Source organism: Pyrus communis, chromosome 15, assembly GCF_041283825.1.
Source record: "Pyrus communis isolate YQ-2024b chromosome 15, ASM4128382v1, whole genome shotgun sequence".
Classification (NCBI taxonomy): Eukaryota; Viridiplantae; Streptophyta; class Magnoliopsida; order Rosales; family Rosaceae; genus Pyrus; species Pyrus communis.
The window spans coordinates 24,234,656-24,262,572 of record NC_142579.1 but is presented as its reverse complement, the minus strand read 5'-3'; the positions used below and the strand labels follow the sequence as shown (position 1 = coordinate 24,262,572).

The following is a 27,917-nucleotide window of genomic DNA, read 5'->3' as shown; positions in this document are numbered from 1 at the left end:
GGATAGCTACACACAACACGGAATATATATATATATATATATCAAACAATGGTCCCTCATAAAAATCTGAAAGAGGGCAGAGGTCCAACAGAAAAACCAAACTAAAAGACGCGAAAGAAATTCAACAAAATACCAAAAGAGAGGTCAATTTACTTGGCTCTTCAGCTCCAGCTTCGTCCGTTGACCTCTGCTGGCAGCCTCCAGGGACCAAGAGGTTAAGTGAGGAGGATGGGGGTCTCGTCTCTTCCACCGTTCGTGGCGCCTCCTCCTCATTAGCAAGCGGAGCCATCCAATTCGCCACCGTATTGAATAAGGTTGGCCAAATTTTAGGTTGCAATCAAACACAAATATTTCTAATTTTGCTGTATTGGGAGTGCTTTGGTAACTATGGCACTAGAATTTATTGGCGGAACACTGTTTACGCTGCTCTACGACGGCGTTAAGCAAGCGATGAGCAAGAGCAGCACTTTTAAATCCCTTTTGGGAGACCTCAAATCTACACTAGACTCCCTAGTACCCAGAGACATCCAACAAATTGAAGAACATAATGTGGAATTGGGTCTCCCCAACGACGAAATCGAAAGTCTTAAATTGCAGATGGAGGAAGGCGTAAAGCTGGTTGTAAAGTTATCGAATTTTCGAATGTGGAACTATTGCTGTTTGTATGATTATACTGACCAAATTGTTGAGTTGGATAGGGCTCTCAAAAGATTGCTGCAAAAATTGAAGATGCAGGAAGCAAGGGATGTGAAAGAGGTTTTATTGTTGTCGAGGCAAAACCGAGATAAATTGGATGAAGTGAACAGAAGACTGTTGGATATACAGAAATTACTGCAGCAGAGAGCTGGGGAAGGAGGGAGTGGCTTGGAGAATTTGGTTTCCGGAAGTAGTACAGAAACCGCTCCGCCAGAGCAAACTCAAGGGAATGGTGGGGAACAAGGTGAGTTGATTGGAACTAAATTTATAGACATGCTTGCTGCCGATTTTCTTTTGCCTTTTTTGGAATATAGCGTTTGTTGTAGCAATAAGCATTACTTAATACTTAGCTAATTTTAGATCAGACATATGGTAATTAAACCCGATCATCTGATATTGATTTTGCTTTCATTGAATATTGACGCCCATGGCTAGCAAGAGCTTAAGACCCTTCTTTGATAGTAGCATGTAAGATTTTCGACTCCCTTATGAAACTTGTTCGTTGATGTACCCGACGATAGACTAAACTTGCAAATAGAGAATGACTAGAAACACACAAGATATATACTGGTTTGGCAAACTTTTTTTCTTTTCACATATCCTGAACTTTTGATTGAAACAGTTACTAGTTTTCTTATTTTGTTGGTGTTTTAATTATGCAGTGACATCTTTTGATGGAGGAGCTTCTCTAGAAGCAGTGTTTTTGGCTTTGTTTGACGCTGTTATAGGAGCAAAGGACAAGACTGTGATGTTTAAACCACTATTTGAAAATCTTATATCCACCCTAGAATCTTTAAAACCATTGACTGAAGAGGTAACAAAACATAAGAAGATATTAGATCGTGCAGAGGAGCGACTCGAAGATTTTAGAATACACATGGAGAATGGTGTAGAGCTCATAGACAAGTGCGCCAAGGATCACTTGTGGGCCTGCTGCAAACAGTATAAATACACCGACAGGCTTCTCAGATTGGACGAATCTCTTCAAATACTGTTAAATATACTGAAAGTGCTGGTAGCAAGAGATGTGAAGCAGACCTTTGCTTCAGTGCAACATATAGAGGCTGTGATCAAGCAAATTGAAGAAAGTGGTGTGCTTCAAGATCAAATTCAAGCTAGAGGTCGGAATGCATTACCTGAATCTTTATCACCTACAGTTGGATTAGATATGCTGAATGTGCAGGGAACAAGGGATTTGAAGGAGGCATTGCTTTCTGTCGGGGATAAAAAAGCGGTTGCTGAGAAAATTGAAGGGAGTGGTGTGGTACAGAACCAAAGTGAAATTGAAGGTACTGCAGTACATGAACCTCCATTCTTACAGTTGGATTTGATATAGGAGTCAAACCAACATAGCCATGGTAATTCTGGTATTTTGATGTTATAGATTCTTTTTAGAACTTATTTTGTCATATAACTGAATTTTGAGCTTTATTTACAATTTATAATGGATTTGTCGTGTCTAGGATTGCGTCCAAGTAGCAAACTGTTGACTATCTTGGTGCCTTCAACTTTTCGGACAGAGGGTGAGATCGTGCAGTCCTCCAATCTGAAGGCATTCCGATTTGATGAACTGAAAACAGCCACCAGGAACTTCCATTCTGAATGTATTTTGGGTGAAGGACATTTAGGTTCTGTCTTTAAGGGGTGGGTTGATGAGAATTCACTAACAACTGCCAAGCCTGGTACTGGTATGGTTGTTGCTGTGAAAAGGATTGACCAAGAATATCTGTGGGGGGATCACAGAGAATTGTTGGTGAGTATCACTTCTATCATTTGATGGCCTAAATGCACTTTCCTAATGCATTGTTGATTTGTTTTTGCTCAAAGTCCCCTGTGGATGAATTGTCAAGTTTAGTTAGAAAGACTGATATAATTAAACAGTCTTGATGAATCTTTTGTTAGAATATGAGCACATTTGTAGGAGTACTTTGGCCAGATATTTGAGCTCAAATTGGTTTGAGTCTTATTAGAAGATGTTTGGTTGTCCTAGTTTATAAAGGATTGAGACCAGGAATGGGTCATAAATTACTGGCTTATATTAAAATTGGGAGACGATGTTGGTTTCCTACAAGAATTCTAATTGGAGAATCATACGGATTGTATGTCTATATAACAGAGGTCACTGCTCTCAGAGTAAAACTGGCTCATAATTGGACTTAGACCTATTGTGAGTCGAGCATGTTGTTTTTGCAAGAGAGAAGAAGCTTACTATTGAAGTCAGCTATGACTTCACCTTCTTTGATCTTTAAAGGTCAGATTATTCTTACATTTTTCTCCTTAATAGTTGTTACAAATAGATAGTCTTACTCGTAACATTTTTAGAGAATCATTTATTAATTTTGTGGAGCCTCTTGAACAATAGGCGGAAATCAGCTACCATGGGCAGCTGCATCATGAAAATCTTGTGAGGTTGATTGGTTACTGCTTAGAGGATGACCACCGACTTTTGGTGTATGAATATATACCTTGCGGAAGCTTGGATAGACATCTATTTAGCAGTGAGTTATGAACTTCCTTCACTCTTTAGCCATTTGATCTTTAAAATCAGCATTACCGTTGCTAAGGAGATCAACTGTTTCACTACAAAGTATAATTTAGATACCTAAATGTTGTTGGTGGAACAGAGTCTTCTTCCTCTCAACCACTTCCGTGGAACCTTCGTATGAGGATTGCCCTTGGTGCTGCTAAGGGTCTAGCATTTCTTCACAGTGCTGAGAGGAGAGTGATGTTTCGTCACTTCAAAACTTCTGATATCCTGCTGGATTCGGTAAGTGAAACTTTTAGCACGGTTGTCTCTGAAATTATACCTTTCAATCAAAATGATTTATGAAATAGAAAATTCAATTTAGTCCTTGAAAATGGGTTTTGCAAATCAATTTGGTTGTTTCGTTGTATTTATGTCAAAGTATCTATTATTGTGGGTCTTGCACAACCAATCATATGGCGCCATGTAAATCAATCATAAAAACCAATTTTTTAAAAGATTAAAAACTAAAACTAAAAAAAAAAAAAAATAAAAGAAAAAAGAAAAAATAAACATCGTCTTCTTCATTGAGACACACGCAGCCTCCCAATTCATCTCCGCCGTCCGTTGCCAAGATTGACGGCAGTGAGAAAGCCATAATAGCCGATTGGACCGGACATGAAGTCGATGCAGATTCAACATGAGGAGAAGATTGTGAACTACCACGACAGCGACGAGACAAGGCTTTTTTTTTCCCTCTCTCTCGATGAAGCTGAAGCCCAATCTCCTAGCCGATGAATTTGAGATCCCAAGCTTGTTACCTGTTGTTTGGTTGCTGGGAAAATCTAATTGATTGGAATTGCTTGAAAAAGATCTCCAATTCTCCACCTGAGTGAGAGATGAAGACAACAATGTTGTTCTTTTTATTTTTATTTTTTTTAACACTTTTAGTTCAACAAAAAAAACCTGTTTTAATAAATAGTTTTTTATAGTTTATTTACATGGCGCCATATGATTAGATAGGATGACCTACTCGGTGCCACATCACTACACTAACAGAAAAATTGACGGAAAGACAACGGAAGGACTAAATTGATTTGGGAGATCTATTTTTAGGGACCAAATTGATTGATTTTTTTATTTCAGGGACAATTTTGATTGAAATGTCCAATTTTTGGGAACCAACCGTGATAAAAACCCTTTTTAACTATTTTTTTTTTCTTTTTTCTTCTTCTGGAAGAGTTAGTGTAGATTTGCTCACACATCAAATTTTAATTGAAAAACAACAGATGAACAATGCTAAACTTACAGATTTTGGTCTGGCCAGGGGTTGGCCAGCCGGTGATAAAACCCATGTCTCAACAAACGGGTATGCAGCTCCTGAGTATATAGCCACAGGTACTTCAGTTTACAGTATCGAGTTCACTTACAAAAGCAAACTACCCCGAAAAGGGGGAAAACATGTGTACGTTTTGAATGGCCATGTTCTGTTTCTTGCAATATTTTGTGTTTGCGCCATCAACTTCATGTATTATTAATCAGTTCAGTTCAATTTGACCACTTAAAACAACGTCCAAAATATTTTCAGCTGAAAACTAGAGCTACGCTTCCATCATCTTTAGAATAAAAAGGTGATTGTTTCATGGATTAGGACATTCTCCATCCTTTATTTGCATTACAGATAAGTGTTGTAGGTTAAAATTGTATGGGAACAAATTGTTCTACTTAGATTATACTTCTAAGAGGCTTCGTCTCCACCACTCTTCACCTTCACCAGTGTTGCAGCTACCACAATGCATTATTTTTATCTTAGATTTGATCTACAATGCATGATCACTCCCTTCTGATCCTTTTTTTTTTTCTTCTGTACTTTTGTTTTTTTAGGTTTTTTAACTGCCAAAAGTGATGTGAATAGTTTTGGATACCAACCTTGCTTGAGTCGTGTATACAACAATTGTTTTATTCTCTTACAAGTATTTTATAGGTGTTTTAAACTCTTTTTCACATATGGTAAAAATCCTATCAATATGCCATGAAGACACAAAATTCACGTTTGGTGATATGTATTTTACATTTCCAAATTCCTTTGTTGGAATGTTTGTGGTCCAATAAATGCCTCCATGCACGTGAAGTTTTTGCCCATGTATTTTGAGTGGAAAGTCCTCCCTCTAAATCATTGTAAATCTTCCCGTCTTTTCATTTAGACCTACTGATAACGTTTTTTATGTTGACGAAAGATAGGATAGTTACAGTTTCCAAAAAGAAAAAAAATAAAAAAAGATAGGATGGTTACACACGACAAGGAAAAAAAAAAAAAAAAAAGATAACGTTTTTTATGTTGACGAAAGATAGGATAGTTACAGTTTCCAAAAAGAAAAAAAATAAAAAAAGATAGGATGGTTACACACGACCAGGAAAAAAAAAAAAAAAATTCAAACTTGAGAGAGCACAACTGTAGCCTGTAGCTCTGCTATGAAAATTGTCCCTCATAAAAATCCAAAAGAGAGCAGAGGCGCAACAGAAAAGCCAATCTAAAAGACGCGAAAGCAATACAACAAAATACCAAAAGAGAGGCCAGTTCACTTGGCTCTTCAGCTCCAGCTTCGTCCGTTGACCTCTGATGGTAGCCTCCAGGGACCAAGAGTGGAAGGGAGGAGGATGGGGGTCTCGTCTCTTCCACCCTTCATGGCGCCTCCTCCTCCATTAGCAAGCGGAGCCACCCAATTCGCCACCGTATTGAATAAGGTTGGCCAAATTGTAGGTTGCAATCAAACACAAATATTTCTAATTTTGCTGTATTGGGAGTGCCTTGGTAACTATGGCACTAGAATTTATTGGCGGAACACTGTTTACGCTGCTCTACGACGGCGTTAAGCAAGCGATGAGCAAGAGCAGCACCTTTAAATCGCTTCTCGGAGACCTCAAATCTACACTAGACTCCCTAGTACCGAGAGACATCCAACAAATTGAAGAGCATAATGTGGAATTGGGTCTCCCCAACGACGAAATCGAAAATCTTAAATTGCAGATGGAGGAAGGCGTAAAGCTGGTTGTAAAGTTATCGAATTTTCGAATGTGGAACTATTGCTGTTTGTATGATTATACTGACCAAATTGTTGAGTTGGATAGGGCTCTCAAAAGATTGCTGCAAAAATTGAAGATGCAGGAAGCAAGGGATGTGAAAGAGGTTTTATTGTTGTCGAGGCAAAACCGAGATAAATTGGATGAAGTCAACAGAAGACTGTTGGATATACAGAAATTACTGCAGCAGAGAGCTGGGGAAGGAGGGAGTGGCTTGGAGAATTTGGTTTCCGGAAGTAGTACAGAAACCGCTCCGCCGGAGCAAACTCAAGGGAATGGTGGGGAACAAGGTGAGTTGATTGGAACTAAATTTATAGACATGCTTGCTGTCGATTTTCTTTTGCCCTTTTTGGAATATAGCTTTTGTTGTAACAGTAAGCATTACTTAATATTTAGCTAATTTTAGATCAGACATATGGTAATTAAACCCGATCATCTGATATTGATTTTTCTTTCATTGAATATTGACGCCCATGGCTAGCAAGAGCTTAACACCCTTCTTTGATAGTAGTGTGTAAGACTTTCGACTCCCTTATGTAACTTGTTGATGTACCCGACGATAGACTAAACTTGCAAATAGAGAATAACTAGAAACACACAAGATATATACTGGTTTGGCAGAACTTTTGCCTGCGTCTAGTTGTGATTTCGCTGGGTTGATGTGTATTCTTAAAATGAGAGATTAGGTTTGACTGCTTGGATTTATTTCTGGTGTCAAGTGTTGAAAAGATAACACAAAAAGAGATTTCATATTTCTTTATTTGAATAGAGATGTAAACTCTATGTTTACAACTTTACGGTTCTTTCTTCTCAGTTCTGTTCTTTATCAGTTATTAATGGAAAAGATAATAGAGCAGTTAACTCTATATTTGAATGACTCGCGCTATTTCCATTCTTTCTCAAATGATCAGATTTATAAGTGGATGTAAAAAGTTAATATTTACTTGATTATGTTCTTGGTTTATAAATGAATTTTTTTATTTAATTCCAAATTTGTGAGGTGTCTCACTTTTTTTCCTTTCACATATCCTGAACTTTTGATTGAAACAATTACAAGTTTTCTTATTTTGATGGTGTTCTAATTATGCAGTGACATCTTTTGATGGAGGAGCTTCTCTAGAAGCAGTGTTTTTGGCTTTGTTTGACACTGTTATAGGAGCAAAGGACAAGATTGTGATGTTTAAACCACTATTTGAAAATCTTATATCCACCCTAGAATCTTTAAAACCATTGATTGAAGAGGTAACAAAACATAAGAAGATATTAGATCGCGCAGAGGAGCGACTCGAAGATTTTAGAATACAAATGGAGAATGGTGTAGAGCTCATAGACAAGTGCGCCAAAGATCACTTATGGGCCAGCTGCAAACAGTGTAAATACACTGATAGGCTTGTCAGATTGGACGAATCGCTTCAAATACTGTTAAATATACTGAAAGTGCAAGTAGCAAGAGATGTGAAGCAGACCTTTGCTTCAGTGCAACATATAGAGGCCGTGATCAAGCAAATTGAAGAAAGTGGTGTGCTTCAAGATCAAATTCAAACTAGAGCTCGGAATGCATTACCAGAACCTTTATCACCTACAGTTGGATTAGATATGCTGAATGTGCGGGGAACAAGGGATGTGCAGGAGGCATTGCCTTCTGTCAGGAATAAAAAAGCGGTTGCGGAGACAATCGAAGGAAGTGGTGTGGTACAGAACCAAAGTGGAATTGAAGGTACTGCAGTACATGAGCCTCCATTCTTACAGTTGGATTTGATATAGGAGTCAAACCAACATAGCCATAGTATTCTGGTATTTTGATGTTATAGATTCTTTTTAGAACTTATTTTGTCATATAACTGAATTTTGAGCTTTATTTATATGGGATTTGTCATGTCTAGGATTGCGTTCAAGTAGCAAACTGTCGACTACCTCGGTGCCTTCAACTTTTCAGACAGAGAGTGAGATCGTGCAGTCCTCCAATGTGAAGAAATTCAGATTTAAAGAACTGAAAACAGCCACCGGGAACTTCTGTTCTGATTGCATTTTGGGTGAAGGATATTTAGGTTCTGTCTTTAAGGGGTGGGTTGATGAGAATCTACTAACAGCTGCCAGGCCTGGTACTGGCATGGTTGTTGCTGTGAAAAGGCTTAACCAAGAACATCTGCCGGGTGACAAAGAATGGTTGGTGAGTATCACTTCTATCATTCGATGGCCTAAATGCACTTTCCTAATACCTTGTTGATTCGTTTTTGTTCAAAGTCCCCTGTGGATGAATTGTCGGGTTTAGTTAGAAAGACTAATATATTTAAACAGTCTTGATGAATCTTTTGTTAGAATATGAGCACAAGTGTAGGAGTATTTTGGCCAGATATTTGAGCTCAAATTGGTTTGAGTCTTATTAGAAGATGTTTGGTTGTCCTAGTTTATAGAGGATTGAGACCGGGAATAGGTCATAAATTACTCACTTATTTTAAAATTGGGAGAAAATGTTGGTTTCCTACAAGGATTCTAATTGGAGAATCGTACAGATTGTATGTCTATATAATAGAGGTCACTGCTCTCAGAGTAAAACTGTCTCATAATTGGACTTCAACCTATTGTGAGTCGAGCATGTTGTTTTTGCAAGAGAGAAGAAGCTTACTATTGAAGTCCGGTATGACTTCACCTTCTTTGATCTTTAAAGGTCAGATTATTCTTACATTTTGCTCCTTAATAGTTGTTACAAATAGATAGTCTTACTCGTAACATTTTTAGAGAATCATTTATTAATTTTGTGGAGCCTCTTGAACACTAGGCGGAAATCAACTACCTTGGGCAGCTGCATCATGAAAATCTTGTGAGGTTGATTGGTTACTGCTTAGAGGATGACCACCGACTTTTGGTGTATGAATATATGCCTCACGGAAGCTTGGATAGACATCTATTTAGCAGTGAGTTATGACCTTCCTTCACTCTTTAGCCATTTGATCGTTAAAATCAGCATTACCGTTGCTAAGGAGATCAACCGTTTCACTACAAAGTATAATTTGGATACTTAAATGTTGTTGGTGGAACAGAGTCTTCTTCCTCCCAACCACTTCCGTGGAGCCTTCGTATGAGGATTGCCCTTGGTGCTGCTAAGGGTCTAGCATTTCTTAACAGTGATCTGCAAGTGATTTGTTGTGGATTCAAAACTTCTAATATCCTGCTGGATTCGGTAAGTGAAACTTTTAACACTGTTGTCTCTGAAATTAGACCTTTCAATCAAAATGATCCATGAAATAGAAAATTCAATTTAGTTCTTGATAATGGGTTTTGCAAATCAATTTGGTCATTCCGTTGTCTTTCCGTCAAAGTTTCTATTAGTATGCTGATATGGCACACGGGTGGGTCTTACCCAACCAATCATATGGCGCCATGTAGATCAATCATAAAAACCAATTTTTTAAAAGATTTAAAACCAAAAATAAAGACAAAAAAAAAAAAAAAAAAACAAAAAAAGAAACATCGTCTTCTTCATTGAGACACACGCAGCCTCCCAATTCATCTCCGCCGTCCGTTGCCAAGATTAATGCTGCCATGACGAACACGGCAGTGAGAAAGCCGTAATAGCCGATTGGACCGGACAATAGAAGGGAGGACATGAAGTCGATGCAGATTCAACATGAGGAGAAGATTGTGAACTACCACGACAGTGACGAGACAAGGCCCTTTTTTTTTTTTTTTCTTTTTTTTTTTTTTTTTCCCTCTCTCTCGATGAAGCTGAGGCCCAATCTCCTAGCCGATGAATTTGAGATCCCAAGCTTGTTACCAGTTGTTTGGTTGCTGGGAAAATCTAATTGATTGGAATTGCTTGAAAAATATCTTCAATTCTCCACCTGAGTGAGATGAAGACAACAATGTTATTGTTCTTTTTATTTTTATTTTTTAACACTTTTAAGTTCAAAAAAAAAAAAAAAAAAAAAAAAAAAAAAAAAAAAAACCTGTTTTAATACATAGTTTATTGACATGGCGTCATATGATTAGATAGGACCTACTCGGTGCTACATCACTACACTAACAGAAAAATTGACGGAAAGACAACGGAAGGACTAAATTGATTTGGGAGATCTATTTTTAGGGACCAAATTGATTGATTTTTTTTATTTCAGTGACGATTTTGATTGAAATGTACAATTTTCGGGAAACAACCGTGATAAAAACCCTTTAACTATTGTTTTTTTTTTTTTCCTTCTGGAAGAGTTAGTGTAGATTTGCTCACACATCAAATTTTTATTGAAAAACAACAGATGAACAATGCTAAACTTACAAAGCTTGATCTGGCCAGGAGTGGGCCAGCCGGAACAGGGGTCATGGGGAGGAGATATGGGTATGCAGCTCCTGAGTATATAGCCACAGGTACTTTAGTTTACAGTATTGAGTTCACTTACAAAAGCAAACTACCCCGAAAAGGGGGACAACATGTGTACGTTTTGAATGGCCACGTTCTGTTTCTTGCAATATTCTGTGTTTGCGCCATCAACTTCATGTATTATTAATCAGTTCAGTTCAATTTGATCACTTAAAACAACATCCCAAATATTTGCAGCTGAAAACAAGAGCTACGTTTCATGGATTAGGACATTCTCCATCCTTTATTTGCATTACTGATGAGTGTTGTAGGTTAAAATTGTGTAGGGACAAATTGTTCTACTTAGATTATACTTCTAAGAGGCCTCGTCTCCACCACTCTTCACCGTCACCAGTGTTGCAGCTACCACAATGCGTTATTTTTATCTTAGATTTGATCTACAATGCATGATCACTCCCTTCTAATCCTTTTTTATTCTTCTTCTGTATTTTTGTTTTTTTAGGTCAATTAACTGCCAAAAGTAATGTGTATTCTTTTGGGGTTGTTCTGCTCGAAATGGTGTCTGGCAGACCAGTTGTGGACATGAATCGGCCATCCGGAGAACGCAATTTAGTTGAATGGGCCAAGCCTTACCTTGCCAGCAAACGCAAAGTTTTCAAAATTTTTGATGCTCGTATTAAAGGACAGTACTCTTTGAGTGACGCTCGCAAAGTTGTTAATCTAGCAATTCCATGCTTAGCAGACGACCCCAGGTCTAGGCCAAACATGAACGACGTGGTAAAAACATTGCAGCAGCTTCAGAAAAGTGAACCTGCCCCAAGTGCGGCTGATCCTTTGAAGAAACCGGTCTGACATGAAGTGGGAGTAATTTTTGCCTCCATTCTACCAAATCTTCAAATTACTCCTACCAGCAGAATCTTTACAGAACCATTATTTTGAAAGTTTGGAAAACAGTAGATAGTTTTGTAAAACCAATTTCTTGAGTTTTCTACATTTACTTTATTTATGAATTTATGAGTAAGAATTATTTCACTTTGTAACTTTTTATGTGTTTACTAACATTGAGAATCAGGAAAGTGTGAGTTTCGTTCTTCGTTGAACTCTGTAATCAAAGACCTAAAATTTTAATTTTAGGAATTAAATCAACTCGGAGGCTAGGCGCCCAAAAAGAGGAGAGTCCAAATAGAAAATGAAACCGAGGCAGCTGCTTTCACGCAAAAAAAAAATAAAATAAAAAAATAAAAAAATAAAAAAATGAAAAAAAACGAGTCATACGACTTTTTGACAATAGGGGCAGTTGGACTTTGAATCTTCAGCGGTTGCCCTTTGACTCAGGGAGGAGGGGGTCTGGCCTCTCCCACTATTACGGCGCCTTCTCCTTCCTGAGCAAGCGGAGCCACCCAATTCGTCACTGTATCGATTAAGTTGAAAATCAAATACTAATATTTCTAGTTTTTGCTTCTCAGATTGGGTGAATCGCTTCAAAGCTGTGAAATATACTGAAAGTGCAAGTAGCAAGAGATGTGAAGCAGACTTTGCTTCAGTGCAACATATTGAGGCGGTGATCAAGCAAAATTGAAGAAAGTAGTATCCTTCATGATCAAATTCAAACTAGAGGTCGGAATGCATTACCTGAACTTTATCACCTACAGCTGGATTAGACATGCTGAATGCGCAGGGGACAAGCGATGTGAACGAGGCGTTGCTTCTCGTCAGGAATAAAAAACCGGTTGCTGAGAAAATTGAACGGAGTGACGTGGTACGGAAGCAAAGTGAAATGGAAGGTACTGCAGTACATGAACCTCCATTCTTACAGTTGGATTGGGTACTCTGACGGTATAGATTCTTTTTAGAACTTATTTTGTCATATAACTCAATTTTGAGCTTTATTTACAATTTATAATGGATTTGTCATGTCTAGGATTACATTCAACTTATATGGGGAGCTTTTTGGAGGTGCTGCTGTAGGAGCATTGTTTACTGTGCTGTATGAGGTTGTTAAGGATGTCAAAGACAAGACCATGATGTTTAAAGAGCTCCGCTCGGAGGTCTCGATTCCACGCTAGAAACGTTAAATCCGCTGATCAAAAGAGGTGATGGATCAATCAAACAAGGAAGTGGAAAAGATTGTGAGAAAAAAAGCGAATCGGGAAGAGCTGGTTCTCAAGTGCTCCAAGCATAGCCCGTGGAAAGGCTTCAAAAAGTATAAATACGCCAAACAGCTTCTCGATCTGGATAAAGGTCTAAACAGGTTGCTGAAGATACTGAATGGGGAGGGAGTAAGGAACGGGTTTGAGAACTTGGCTATTTCGAGGGAGAACTTGGCCGTCTCAATGGAGGCCTTGGCTGCTGTCCAGAAAAATGGTTTGGTAGGAAACAGAGAGAATATTGTGATACAAAAGCAAGAAAAATTTCATTGATTTGGGTTCAGTTCCAGAACCCCCACATTTTGCAGTTACATTGGATGGGCCTTTGAGGGATTTGAAGATGATACTCCTCAATGCTGATATTTTAGCTGCATGCATACTTGTGAACTAAAACTAAAATTAGAATAAGGAAATGTAGATAGTTACCATTCTCATATTGGTAACTTGAATTTTGGCTCTGCAACTTAAAAGGTAGTTGACTTCGTTTGGGAAAAATTTCCTGCAGATAGTTGAGCATTGCAAGGAATATCCTCTTGCTATTAAGTGTGGGGAGATTGCTTTTCGGGCAGGCTATAGAGACAAGGGAAAAAAAGAGTGCTTGAATGGTCTAAAGGTTTTTCTATTCTGGATTCAGAAACTGAATTTCATTTTTTCCTTGAACGAAGCTTGGATACCGTGGATAAGGAAATGGTTGCCATCATGGAAAGTTTTTTAGACTAAGGTTCATTTCCGGAAGACCAAAGAATCCTTGCTGCTGCCCTCGTTGATATCTTCGCAGAGTTATATGATCCATATACAGATATAGAGTGCGTTGCAAACCTCTACGAGCTCACCAAACGAAGTCTAGCTAATCTTTTCCTAACAAAGTGTGCGTGCTTATTATTTTCTCTTGTATGATATCTTCGCTCTATTTTCCCCTTTATATTCACAACTACTTGCTGCTAATAACTTGTTATTGCAATACGTTGGATGAAGAAATCTCTTCTAAGAAACTTAGTTTTGATCATCAGTAGGAAGGACAAGTTGGATGGGGAGGGTTACTATAGTGAACACTTTGTTACCCAGCTTGCTGTTCGTAGGGAACTGGCTATCTACAACACAAAAAAAAAGGACTGGTAGAACAAAGAAAAAGACTGACTATTGACATATGTGGAGACGATCTTCCAAAATAGTGGTGAGAACAGAAACATCAGCCGATGAAGGCCCGCTTATTATCCATAACAACTGGCTGTTCCATCTCCCCCTTTTCTGTTTAGCAATTATGTAGACATGCACAAATATATAGTCATTCTTGCGCACACACGCACAAGCATGCACATTAAGTCTTAATGGTACTTTCATTTTAGTTTCTCCTACCCATGCTCACAGTTGTTACTTTGCAGATGAAGGGTTGTCAACAAAATGGCACAACATGCAAATGCCAGCAGCTGAGGTTTTAGTCTTGAATTTTAAGACACAGATTTATGCCTTACCCAAATCCGTAGTGAACATGGATGAATTGAAGGTTGTGATATCACAAATTATGATTTCCTGAATTGAGCAACTTCCAACTTTTGAGTTCGTTACCAAATCTTAAGAGAATCAGATTAGGATGCATCTCAATTTCTTCCATAACCAAGAACCAGAAAAATATCGTTGTTCATGTGTAACATCGGTCAAACTTTCATCAACTGTTCCATCTCAATCTCATCAGCATTCCCGAATCTAGAGGAAATGAACATCTACTATTGCAGTGATTTAATTGAATTGCCTGCTCAGCTTTGTGATCTTAGGAAACTAAAGAAGCTCAATGTCACTGTCATAAGCTATCTGCCTTACCTGAAGGGATTGGAAAGTTGGAAAATTTAGAAATGTTGAGGCCAAGATCCTGCACAGAACTGTCAAAGCTTCCAACCTCGATGAAGAACCTTGGAAAGGGAAACTTTCTCGACATATCTGATTGCTTCAGCATCAAGATGTTGCCCTAAGACATAGGTGAAATGAATAGTTTAAAGAAGATCAACATGAGACAATGCTCAAGGTTGCAAGAGCTGCTTCCATATGAGTCATGGATCTTGAGCAGTTAGAGGAAGTGGTTTGTGATGAAGAGAAAGAGATGCCTTGTCGTGTCTCAACAACATAAGGATAACTGTGGCCAAAGAGAATATCAACCTAAATTGGCTCCACAAGACTCAGTTCAGTGAATGTTTCTCTTTAACCTCTGTGACTAGTGTTACCTGTGACTAGTGTTACATTATCTTCCCTCACCTTTTCAGTTTTCGCCTTTTGTTTCGTAAATAGTAGTGTGAGATATTGCAGGGTAAAATCATTGTAGTTAACTGGGCAGTATTCTGACAACTTTAAGAAATTTTCCAAATTGTGAATTTTTTGAAGGGAAATTATATTTATATATACTAAAGCTTTTTGATTATGACAAGTAAAAAAAGAATGTATGGATATCACACTCCATTAATTAAAGTCTCATGCGCAATGTTGGCGGATTGACTTTTTTGGCTTAATATAGCTTTTTGATTATGAAGATAGCGTTTTCTAAAATTGGTCTCTTGGAAGTTTCTGGAGACACTATAATTTTTGCAACCCATCCTTTTGGGCTTAATTTGGAGTTGATTTGGTCCGAAAATGTAGAGCATCCTTGAGTGGGTATATTCTCCATTATTGAAGAAGAATGTATTTCCTAAGTTATCCTAATTATTTAGTTTCCTAGTTTTAATGTAAAACTTGTCTAGAAATGATTTAATTGTAGTACTATAAATAGGCTTAGCCATGCGTTAGGCTTTTCTACGCATCACTTGGAGAATTTTTTGCTACAACTTTTGCATTTGTACTTCAGACTAGAAGGGTTTTTTTTCTATCTTTCAATCTTAATGATATTTTATTAGGATTTCAATCATGAATATGTGCAACTAACTTTCTTTTTTGCTAGGACAAAACTATTAGTCTTAGCACGAATATGTAGTTTCTTTTTTATTTCTCAAGAAGTTATGCATGCATACTTTAAATTATAGCACACTGTGTTTAATTTTTAAACCATCTATATGTCTTAATGCTTAGCTACCATTAGAATGTTTAGAAACGTAATTGGATGCAATTTCTGTTGGAATGCCTTTTGAAATTGATTAATGCTTTTTGTAATTGATAATTGTAATTTCACTTACGACGAATGTCATGTCTTAAGAATTGCATAGTTTTTCAAAAGGTTTTCACAAAACTTAATGAGTCTTATATTTTTAGACTTGATCTAAATACCACAGACCGATTGCATGTTAGATATACGTTCTGGCTTGAATGTCATAAGTAGTATATGCATTAGAAAAACCTAACCTTCAAAATTAAATGTGTTAACTAATCAGCAATTGATATAACTACATAAGAATGTTAATCGCAATTTCTTTAAAACCTTTGTTTTTCTTATTGGCAATTTTAATTCTGTCAGTTTAGTTAATTTTATTTTCTTGCAATCTTGGTCCTTTTTTTTTTTTTTTTGTCAAAGAATCTTTGTTTTATTTCGCAATTTCAAATCTTTTCTAAATATTGTGTTGAATTGGTTTTATATACAAGTTATTCATATCAATCATTGTAGAAACCGACCTTGCTTGAGCAGTGTATATTACAATTATCTTATTCTCTTACAAGTATTTTATAGGTGTTTTAAACTCTTTTCACATGTGGTAAAAATCTTATCAATATGCCATGAAGACACAAAATTCGCGTTTGGTGATATATATTTTACATTTCCAAATTCCTTCGTTGGAATGTTTGTGGTCCAAAAAAATGCCTCCATGCATGTGATCTAATGTTTTTACCCATGCATATTGAGTCTAAAATCCTCTCTCTAAATCATTGTGAACCTTCCTGTCTTATCATTTAGACCTACTGAACGTTTTTTGTGTCGACGAAAGATAGGATAGCTACACACAACACGGGAAAATATATATATATATATATATCAAACAATGGTCCCTCATAAAAATCTGAAAGAGATTCAACAAAATACCAAACTAAAAGACGCGAAAGAAATTCAACAAAATACCAAAAGAGAGGTCAATTTACTTGGCTCTTCAGCTCCAGCTTCGTCCGTTGACCTCTGCTGGCAGCCTCCAGGGACCAAGAGGTTAAGTGAGGAGGATGGGGGTCTCGTCTCTTCCACCGTTCATGGCGCCTCCTCCTCATTAGCAAGCGGAGCCATCCAATTCGCCACCGTATTGAATAAGGTTGGCCAAATTTTAGGTTGCAATCAAACACAAATATTTCTAATTTTGCTGTATTGGGAGTGCTTTGGTAACTATGGCACTAGAATTTATTGGCGGAACACTGTTTACGCTGCTCTACGACGGCGTTAAGCAAGCGATGAGCAAGAGCAGCACCTTTAAATCCCTTCTGGGAGACCTCAAATCTACACTAGACTCCCTAGTACCCAGAGACATCCAACAAATTGAAGAACATAATGTGGAATTGGGTCTCCCCAACGACGAAATCGAAAGTCTTAAATTGCAGATGGAGGAAGGCGTAAAGCTGGTTGTAAAGTTATCGAATTTTCGAATGTGGAACTATTGCTGTTTGTATGATTATGCTGACCAAATTGTTGAGTTGGATAGGGCTCTCAAAAGATTGCTGCAAAAATTGAAGATGCAGGAAGCAAGGGATGTGAAAGAGGTTTTATTGTTGTCGAGGCAAAACCGAGATAAATTGGATGAAGTGAACAGAAGACTGTTGGATATACAGAAATTACTGCAGCAGAGAGCTGGGGAAGGAGGGAGTGGCTTGGAGAATTTGGTTTCCGGAAGTAGTACAGAAACCGCTCCGCCGGAGCAAACTCAAGGGAATGGTGGGGAACAAGGTGAGTTGATTGGAACTAAATTTATAGACATGCTTGCTGCCGATTTTCTTTTGCCTTTTTTGGAATATAGCGTTTGTTGTAGCAATAAGCATTACTTAATATTTAGCTAATTTTAGATCAGACATATGGTAATTAAACCCGATCATCTGATATTGATTTTGCTTTCATTGAATATTGACGCCCATGGCTAGCAAGAGCTTAAGACCCTTCTTTGATAGTAGCATGTAAGATTTTCGACTCCCTTATGAAACTTGTTCGTTGATGTACCCGACGATAGACTAAACTTGCAAATAGAGAATGACTAGAAACACACAAGATATATACTGGTTTGGCAAACTTTTTTTCTTTTCACATATCCTGAACTTTTGATTGAAACAGTTACTAGTTTTCTTATTTTGTTGGTGTTTTAATTATGCAGTGACATCTTTTGATGGAGGAGCTTCTCTAGAAGCAGTGTTTTTGGCTTTGTTTGACGCTGTTCTAGGAGCAAAGGACAAGACTGTGATGTTTAAACCACTATTTGAAAATCTTATATCCACCCTAGAATCTTTAAAACCATTGACTGAAGAGGTAACAAAACATAAGAAGATATTAGATCGTGCAGAGGAGCGACTTGAAGATTTTAGAATACACATGGAGAATGGTGTAGAGCTCATAGACAAGTGCGCCAAGGATCACTTGTGGGCCAGCTGCAAACAGTATAAATACACTGACAGGCTTCTCAGATTGGACGAATCTCTTCAAATACTGTTAAATATACTGAAAGTGCAGGTAGCAAGAGATGTGAAGCAGACCTTTGCTTCAGTGCAACATATAGAGGCTGTGATCAAGCAAATTGAAGAAAGTGGTGTGCTTCAAGATCAAATTCAAGCTAGAGGTCGGAATGCATTACCTGAATCTTTATCACCTACAGTTGGATTAGATATGCTGAATGTGCAGGGAACAAGGGATTTGAAGGAGGCATTGCTTTCTGTCGGGGATAAAAAAGCAGTTGCTGAGAAAATTGAAGGGAGTGGTGTGGTACAGAACCAAAGTGAAATTGAAGGTACTGCAGTACATGAACCTCCATTCTTACAGTTGGATTTGATATAGGAGTCAAACCAACATAGCCATGGTAATTCTGGTATTTTGATGTTATAGATTCTTTTTAGAACTTATTTTGTCATATAACTGAATTTTGAGCTTTATTTACAATTTATATGGGATTTGTCATGTCTAGGATTGCGTCCAAGTAGCAAACTGTTGACTATCTTGGTGCCTTCAACTTTTCGGACAGAGGGTGAGATCGTGCAGTCCTCCAATCTGAAGGCATTCCGATTTGATGAACTGAAAACAGCCACCAGGAACTTCCATTCTGATTGTATTTTGGGTGAAGGACATTTAGGTTCTGTCTTTAAGGGGTGGGTTGATGAGAATTCACTAACAACTGCCAAGCCTGGTACTGGCATGGTTGTTGCTGTGAAAAGGATTGACCAAGAATATCTGTGGGGGGATCACAGAGAATTGTTGGTGAGTATCACTTCTATCATTCGATGGCCTAAATGCACTTTCCTAATGCATTGTTGATTTGTTTTTGCTCAAAGTCCCCTGTGGATGAATTGTCAAGTTTAGTTAGAAAGACTGATATAATTAAACAGTCTTGATGAATCTTTTGTTAGAATATGAGCACATTTGTAGGTGTACTTTGGCCAGATATTTGAGCTCAAATTGGTTTGAGTCTTATTAGAAGATGTTTGGTTGTCCTAGTTTATAAAGGATTGAGACCAGGAATGGGTCATAAATTACTGGCTTATATTAAAATTGGGAGACGATGTTGGTTTCCTACAAGAATTCTAATTGGAGAATCATACGGATTGTATGTCTATATAACAGAGGTCACTGCTCTCAGAGTAAAACTGACTCATAATTGGACTTAGACCTATTGTGAGTCGAGCATGTTGTTTTTGCAAGAGAGAAGAAGCTTACTATTGAAGTCAGCTATGACTTCACCTTCTTTGATCTTTAAAGGTCATATTATTCTTACATTTTTCTCCTTAATAGTTGTTACAAATAGATTGTCTTACACGTAACATTTTTAGAGAATCATTTATTAATTTTGTGGAGCCTCTTGAACAATAGGCGGAAATCAGCTACCATGGGCAGCTGCATCATGAAAATCTTGTGAGGTTGATTGGTTACTGCTTAGAGGATGACCACCGACTTTTGGTGTATGAATATATACCTTGCGGAAGCTTGGATAGACATCTATTTAGCAGTGAGTTATGAACTTCCTTCACTCTTTAGCCATTTGATCTTTAAAATCAGCATTACCGTTGCTAAGGAGATCAACTGTTTCACTACAAAGTATAATCTAGATACCTAAATGTTGTTGGTGGAACAGAGTCTTCTTCCTCTCAACCACTTCCGTGGAACCTTCGTATGAGGATTGCCCTTGGTGCTGCTAAGGGTCTAGCATTTCTTCACAGTGCTGAGAGGAGAGTGATGTTTCGTCACTTCAAAACTTCTGATATCCTGCTGGATTCGGTAAGTGAAACTTTTAGCACGGTTGTCTGAAATTATACCTTTCAATCAAAATGATTTATGAAATAGAAAATTCAATTTAGTCCTTGAAAATGGGTTTTGCAAATCAATTTGGTTTGTATTTATGTCAAAGTTTCTATTAGTGTGGGTCTTACACAACCAATCATATGGCGCCATGTAAATCAATCATAAAAACCAATTTTTTAAAAGATTAAAAACTAAAACTAAAAAAAAAAAAAAAAAAAAAGAAAAAGAAAAAAGAAACATCGTCTTCTTCATTGAGACACACGCAGCCTCCCAATTCATCTCCGCCGTCCGTTGCCAAGATTGACGGCAGTGAGAAAGCCATAATAGCCGATTGGACCGGACATGAAGTCGATGCAGATTCAACATGAGGAGAAGATTGTGAACTACCATGACAGCGACGAGACAAGGCTTTTTTTTCCCCTCTCTCTCGATGAAGCTGAAGCCCAATCTCCTAGCCGATGAATTTGAGATCCCAAGCTTGTTACCTGTTGTTTGGTTGCTGGGAAAATCTAATTGATTGGAATTGGTTGAAAAAGATCTCCAATTCTCCACCTGAGTGAGAGATGAAGACAACAATGTTGTTCTTTTTATTTTTATTTTTTTAACACTTTTAGTTCAACAAAAAAAACCTGTTTTAATAAATAGTTTTTTATAGTTTATTTACATGGCGCCATATGATTAGATAGGATGACCTACTCGGTGCCACATCACTACACTAACAGAAAAATTGACGGAAAGACAACGGAAGGACTAAATTGATTTGGGAGATCTATTTTTAGGGACCAAATTGATTGATTTTTTTATTTCAGGGACAATTTTGATTGAAATGTCCAATTTTTGGGAACCAACCGTGATAAAAACCCGTTTAACTATTTTTTTTCTTTTCTTTTTTCTTCTTCTGGAAGAGTTAGTGTAGATTTGCTCACACATCAAATTTGAATTGAAAAACAACAGATGAACAATGCTAAACTTACAGATTTTGGTCTGGCCAGGGGTTGGCCAGCCGGTGATAAAACCCATGTCTCAACAAACGGGTATGCAGCTCCTGAATATATAGCCACAGGTACTTTAGTTTACAGTATTGAGTTCACTTACAAAAGCAAACTACCCCGAAAAGGGGGAAAACATGTGTACGTTTTGAATGGCCATGTTCTGTTTCTTGCAATATTTTGTGTTTGCGCCATCAACTTCATGTATTATTAATCAGTTCAGTTCAATTTGACCACTTAAAACAACGTCCAAAATATTTTCAGCTGAAAACTAGAGCTACGCTTCCATCATCTTTAGAATAAAAAGGTGATTGTTTCATGGATTAGGACATTCTCCATCCTTTATTTGCATTACAGATAAGTGTTGTAGGTTAAAATTGTATGGGAACAAATTGTTCTACTTAGATTATACTTCTAAGAGGCTTCGTCTCCACCACTCTTCACCTTCACCAGTGTTGCAGCTACCACAATGCATTATTTTTATCTTAGATTTGATCTACAATGCATGATCACTCCCTTCTGATCCTTTTTTTTTCTTCTGTACTTTTGTTTTTTTAGGTTTTTTAACTGCCAAAAGTGATGTGAATAGTTTTGGGGTTGTTCTGCTCGAAATGTTGTCTGGCAGACCAGTTGTGGACAAGAATCGGCCATCCAAAGAACACAATTTAGCTGAATGGGCCAAGCCTTACCTTGCCAGCAAACGCAAAGTTTTCAAAATTTTTGATGCTCGTTTTGAAGGCCAGTACCCTTCTAGTGATGCTCGCGAAGTAGTTAAACTAGCAATTCAATGCTTAGCAGACGACCCCAAGTCTAGGCCAAACATGAACGACGTGGTAAAAACATTGGAGCAGCTTCAGAAAAGTGAACCTTCCCTAAGTGCCGGCTGATCAAAGGTAAGAGCTCTTGTACTTACGAAGATCATTCGAGAAAGGTGATTCCTTAGTTGGCAATGCACATATGTATATGCTTATTTATGCCTCAGAAGAGGGTAAAGAAATAACGTTTGAGCATCCACACACATTAATGAACTGTGAAGAACGAAGTAAGAAGATTGAAAGGGTAGACAGTTTACAATTTTTTCATCTTCATGAAACCATTTAGTTGATTTTCAACAATTAATCAAATAATAGTAATTGAATTCAATTTGGACAATTAAATTGCAGATTATCAAGCGCTGTAAGGGATGCTCACTTGCCATTGCATTGGTCGGGAGATCACTTCGCGGTCAGCCATTAGAAATCTGGCAGAAAAGAGTGGTGCAAGGGTTCGTCTAGTCTTGTTTCTGACAAGGATTTGCTTGCTTGCCTCCATAGCAGCTTAGATGCCTTGGATAAAGAAAAGGCTATCATCAAGGAACGTTTCCTCTTAAGGCCATGATCCTTCATCAATGAGTGTTGGTGCAAAGTCTCATGTTCGATTTTTTTTCTTTCGTAATTTACTTCTATTTATGGTTTATGTGTTTGTAAATAACATCGCAGCACTGTAGAATTATTGTAACTATTCTTTATGGAGAGAAAAAAAATGTATTAATTTATGTAATATGTGGGATTTCTAAGCCTTTCTATTGTTTTGTGGGTGATTTGTCCGCAGTGCAAGTTTCCCGGAAATTGCATATCATTTGGCTTTAGATGCTGTTTGTTTCCTTCTTTTTCTTTTATGCTTTTGCTTGTTTACGTCGGCAATATGATGTAATAAACTCGTCAATGTGGCTCTACTAGGTTGTTTCAATGCGCTTTCCAAATTGGGGCAGGATCTTTTTCGGATCCTCTTTGTAGAGATTGAAAATCAATTAATGATGTTCATTCATCGTACATCGTACGGTTAGTTTTCGTTAAGTACTATTTATATCCAATTTAAAATAATTTCTAACCGCACGATATACGATAAACAGACACGATTGATGGATCATCCGGATCCCCATAAAGATGATCCGTATTCCTTCCAATTTATACACCAACCTAGTTTTGCAAATAAAATTTTCTTTTTTCATTGACCATGAACATACATATATATATATATATATGTATGTATGTATGTGTGTGTGTATATATATATATGTATGTATGTATGTATTCTTGCTTATCTTCTCTTCAAGTTGAATCATTTTGCTTTGTGTTTGGTTTTGATTTTATTCTTGCTTATCTTCTCTTCAAGTTGAATCATTTTGCTTTGTGTTTGGTTTTGATTTTCTTGATACGTTGTTTTCTTCTCGGCTACCAACTCAACACTTGAGAGTAGCCTTGCCTATTAACCCGAGCTCGAATCCCTCTCCCTGCAGTTTAGATTAGTTGAAGGCGAATTAGCGCTTGTATAAAAAGAAAGTAGTCTCTCCCTGGTTTCAAATGCATTCATGAATCTGTGATCCAAAGAATTGCCCTCTTGTTTTAGAATTTAGATTTCAGAGCTGGGTGATTGCTGTTGTCGTTGTAATTATGGAAGCGGCGGTCTTTACGTCAATTATATTGCCTGCTGCAAAAAAAGCATCTGGATTCCTGTTTGGTGCCGCCAGAAAGGCGCATAAGACGGCTAAGATGTTTCCAGAACTCCACAACAATCTCAGTTCGATGCTAAAGTCTCTAGAGTCTCGGAGACCATTGATCGCACAGATAAACCAAACCGGAACCAATTCGGTTCCTGAAACGTTTACAAGGACAATGGAGGATGGCAAGAAGCTGGTCGAAAGGTGCAACAAGGTTTCCCACGGGATGTGGAACATATGTGAACAGCGTAAATATGCGAATAAAATTATGGAATGGAAGAAATCTTTTCAAATACTCTTGCCTCAGCTGAATTCTGCAAATCTTGTGGCACAAAATCAAATCCAAAACCTTATTACAACTAGGTATGCAGTTCCTTACCTTCCATCCGATACGCTTCGGCTGGATGCACAATTGGCTGAGATCAAGATGAAATTCCTTACGGACAACGCGCCATCAATGCTTGTGCTCACTGCTCCGCCAGGGTGTGGGAAAACCTATATGGCAAAAATGCTTTGTCATGATCAACAAGTCAAAGGTATGTCTATAAGGTACCGTTTGGTACGTGGGACGGGACGGAACAGAGTGTGACAAGGCGTTCCGTCCCACGTTTGGTGTGCCTAAAACGGGTGGAACGAGCTGTTCCACGGGACGAGTTTTGAGTGAATTTTCGTTCCACCTCACCCCCCTGGAACAACACGTTCCACATCCGTGGAACACAAAATTATAATATCTCCATCTCCTTCTTCTTCCTCCTTGTTTCCATCCGAGGGCATCTTTACTCCCACTCCGTTCCGTTCCGTCCTGTCCCGTCCCGTCCCATTTCGTTCTGTCCCGTCCCGTCTGCATACCAAACGATACCTAAAGTTTTTATGCGTTGCGGCTAACATTTTTTAGATGCGCATACTCGATGATATAATTGATTATGCGCACTTACAATTGTCAATGTGTGGTCGATAGTTTGTCCGCAAGAACATCTAATCACAACTGCTACCTATGTACTAATGATATCAGTTATTTTCCATCTTTTTTTCTTCTAATTAGTAATGTTGTTTTCCTGGCCAGCTAAATTCAAGGACAATATCTTCTTTACCACGGTTTCCGAAAACCCCAACATTGATGTCCAAGAATTCTGCCAACATGCCGGATTCAGGTCACCTGCTTTAGAAAATGAAGAAATTGCGGCTGGGCAAAATCCTTTCCTATTAATCTTGGATGATGTTCCGTCTACATCAGAATCCCTTCTTCACGAGTTTAATCAAATCAACCTTTCAGATTCCAAGATTTTGGTGACATCAAGATGCCATTTTCCGAAATTCGGGTCTCCATATGAATTACAAGCATTGAGTAAAGACGATGCACTGACTCTTTTTTGTCGTTCAGCATTCCCGCCAAATACGAGCTTCAACGAAGCTGATTTTCAGAAAGAGTTGAATGAGGTGATTTATTAGTTTGAATTTCTAACATACATGCTTATATATACATTCTTGCTTATTAAAAATATAACTTATTACACAAATCACCCATGCACACAAGTGAACCCGTAGATTTTACCATATCTGTAAATAGTTATTCACCTTATTTGGGAAAATTGGGCTGCAGATAGTAAACCACTGTAAGAAATTTCCACTTGCCATTACAACGATAGGAGGGTCGCTTTGTAATCAGCCTATAGAGAAATGGAGACTCAAATGCAAAGAATTATCTCAAGGTTCTATTCTTGAGTCAGAGGAAAGTTTGCGTGTAGCCCTCCAAGGTTGCTTAGATGACTTGAATAAAGGAATGGCTACTGTCAAGGATTGTTTCAAAGACCTTGGTTTATTTCCCAAAAACCAAAGAATCCCCGTTGCTGCCCTCCTTGATATGTGGACAGAGTTATATGAGGGAGCAAATGATAACATGTCAATGGTGAACCTCTATGAGCTCACCATCCGCAATTTGGCCAGTATTGTAATCACAAGGTATTCAAACCTTACTTTGATAACTAATTCACTATTGTGATCTGCACGTTTCAGAAATTTCTTCTGTGAAACTAAATTTTGGATCACCACCAGGAATAAGGGTATGGATGGCTACTATGGTGAACACTTTGTTATCCAACATGATATGCTTAAATTGCTATCAATCCTTGAGAGTAGTGAAGACCCGATAGGACATAGACTGATTATAGACATACGTGAAGGGGAGCTTCCAACATGGTGGACGGAGAAGCAGCAGAAAACGAATAAGGCTCGCTTGGTATCTGTCTCAACTGGTTGGCATCTCCGAACTCTCTTTAGAAAATAGATACGTACATACATACATACAATCATGTACTACAAGCTCACAAACATAATTTCACATTAATTTCTCCCCACAGTGTCATCATATAGCACATGGTTTATTGGCAGGCGAATCGTCTTCAACAGAGTGGCACAACATGGATCTACCAAAAGGCGAGGTTCTAGTTTTGAATTTTCAAGCAAAGAACTATGCCTTACCCAAGTTCATGAAGAAAATGTGCAAGTTGAAGGTTCTAATAGTCACAAATGATGGCTTCTCACCTGCTGAGCTAAGCAACTTTGAACTGCTGTGTTCTTTATCTAATCTAAAGAGACTAAGATTAGAGCGTATTTCAATTCCTTTGATAAGCAAGGAGAGCATTCAATCAAAAAAAAAGAAGAGCATTCAATCGAATAGTCTAAAGAAGATATCTTTATTCATGTGTAACGTCAGAGAAGCATTTGGAAACTCTTCCATCCAAATTTTTGAGACATTCCCATACCTAGAGGAGTTGCACATCGACTATTGTAACGATTTGAAGAAATTGCCTGCCAAGCTATGTGATCTTATCCGCCTAAAAGTTCTCAGCATCACCAACTGTCATAAGCTATCTGTCTTGCCTGAAGACATCGGAAAGCTGGAGAATTTGGAAGTGTTGAGGCTAAGGTCCTGCACAGACTTGGAAGAACTTCCAGGCTCGATTGAGAAACTCAGTAAGTTGTACTTTCTTGACATATGTAATTGTTTCGGCATTAAGGAGTTGCCCGAATGCATTGGTAAGATGAATGGTTTAAGAAAAATCAACATGGCACAATGTTCAAGATTGAATGAGCTGCCTGTGTCAGTGTATGATCTTGATCAGCAATTAGAGAAAGTGACATGTGACGAAGGCGCAAGAAATTTATGGGAATCTGTCTTATCAAATCTCGACAAAATAACGGTGGCTAAAGAAGAATTCAACCTGAATTGGCTCCACAGACCTCAGAATTGAGAGCTCTCTTTCCACAATAAGTATTGGAGCAAATGTCCTGTGTGTGATTTGTATGGTTTATTCTTCCCTGTTTCTCATTTGGTGTTTGTATGAGATATTGCATCATTCCACTGTCTTGGATTTCCCTGAGTTTCTTCTCCATATACTGTTGAAATGGTACTAGGCCATTATCTTTTTGTTTAATTTCTTGAAGGTTTTAGCTTTCAAGAATTGGGGATTCGAAGAATAAGAAATGCAGAGAGGCAGAAGTGAGAGAGTAATTTTTTTTCATTGTAATTCATACATCCAAAACCTTAGCATATAGAAGGCTTGGAGTGGTCCTATTTTTCAGGGATCAATCTCAGTCCTCTAGAGCATCAGGAGTTGTGATCCTTTCACTTGGGAATGGATCCAGCAACACAATACATTCAAGGGATGAGAACAAACACAGTTGTTCATCTTTCTTGAAATTGCAACTCTACTAGCCGTTGGATATTTAAACATAGAAACTTCCATCATCTTCGATTTCTTCAAGTTCATCTGCAGGATTTGTCATCCGTAGGTTGATTTCAAGTCTGTGAGAAGCTTAATTCTCAACAGCCTCTCCTAAGTTGCTCACTGGCTTCACTCCAAGCTTATGCCTCAAGTAATTGAATATTTCTCTAGGCAGTGCCTTAGTAAAAATATTTGCGAGTTGTTACTCACTTCTGCGAAACTTCACATTAATCACCCCTTCTTGTAATGCTTCTCTAATGAAGTGAAACTTCCTATTTATGTGTCTAGTTTTCTAGTTGAAGACAAGGTTCTTCACCATAGAAATTGTACACATGTTATCACAAAATAAAGGTGTTGCATCAGTTTGCATTTCCTCAAAATCATCAAGAACAAATCTCAGCCAAATTGATTGAGCAGTTGCTTCTACTGCTAATACATAACCAGCTTCAGCAATTGATAGAGCAACTGTGTTTTGCTTCACAGACGCCCATGAAAACACTCCACTCCCAAAGCTAAATGCATATCCATAGGTGCTTTTGCTATCAACTTCACTTCTTACCCAATCAGCATAATAGAAGCCAACAAGAATTGTTGTCTTGTCTTTCACATATTCAATTCCATAATTTATTGTACCCTG

At 37.9% G+C, this 27,917-nt stretch overlaps 2 protein-coding genes, 1 non-coding gene and 1 pseudogene across 7 annotated transcripts; all 4 read left to right on the top strand.

Moving 5' to 3' along the window:
- The first annotated feature begins 62 nt into the window (after positions 1-62).
- LOC137732643 (uncharacterized) lies at positions 63-27,283 on the top strand. The gene is made up of 10 exons (XR_015956629.1): positions 63-940; positions 1,359-1,985; positions 2,160-2,449; positions 3,059-3,194; positions 3,321-3,463; positions 4,450-4,558; positions 24,619-24,992; positions 25,156-25,514; positions 25,608-25,807; positions 25,944-27,283. It is a non-coding gene; the product is annotated as an uncharacterized LOC137732643 (transcript).
- Positions 5,388-11,596, top strand: LOC137732629 (uncharacterized). The gene is made up of 7 exons (XM_068471938.2): positions 5,388-6,531; positions 7,332-7,958; positions 8,125-8,411; positions 9,021-9,156; positions 9,283-9,422; positions 10,495-10,603; positions 11,059-11,596. Exons 1-7 carry the CDS (start codon positions 5,979-5,981, stop codon positions 11,406-11,408), a joined length of 2,202 nt encoding a protein of 733 aa, XP_068328039.2. The 5' UTR covers positions 5,388-5,978; the 3' UTR covers positions 11,409-11,596.
- LOC148690748 (uncharacterized) lies at positions 12,653-15,113 on the top strand (annotated as a pseudogene).
- Positions 16,664-22,615, top strand: LOC148690747 (uncharacterized). Of its 5 annotated transcripts, none has more exons than XR_015956630.1 (8): positions 16,665-17,540; positions 17,959-18,585; positions 18,760-19,049; positions 19,659-19,794; positions 19,921-20,063; positions 21,080-21,150; positions 21,635-21,969; positions 22,240-22,615. XR_015956630.1 is itself a non-coding variant. In XM_088685633.1 (8 exons), the coding sequence occupies exons 1-7, from the start codon at positions 16,988-16,990 to the stop codon at positions 21,961-21,963; spliced, it is 2,130 nt and encodes a 709-aa protein (XP_088541759.1). In that variant the 5' UTR covers positions 16,665-16,987; the 3' UTR covers positions 21,964-21,969; positions 22,240-22,615. The 5 variants fall into 5 exon arrangements, 3 of the variants coding, with proteins under 3 accessions (XP_088541760.1, XP_088541759.1, XP_088541758.1); XM_088685633.1 differs by having other exon boundaries at positions 18,817-19,049; positions 21,042-21,150; XM_088685632.1 differs by having other exon boundaries at positions 21,042-21,150.
- Positions 27,284-27,917: the final 634 nt, after the last annotated feature.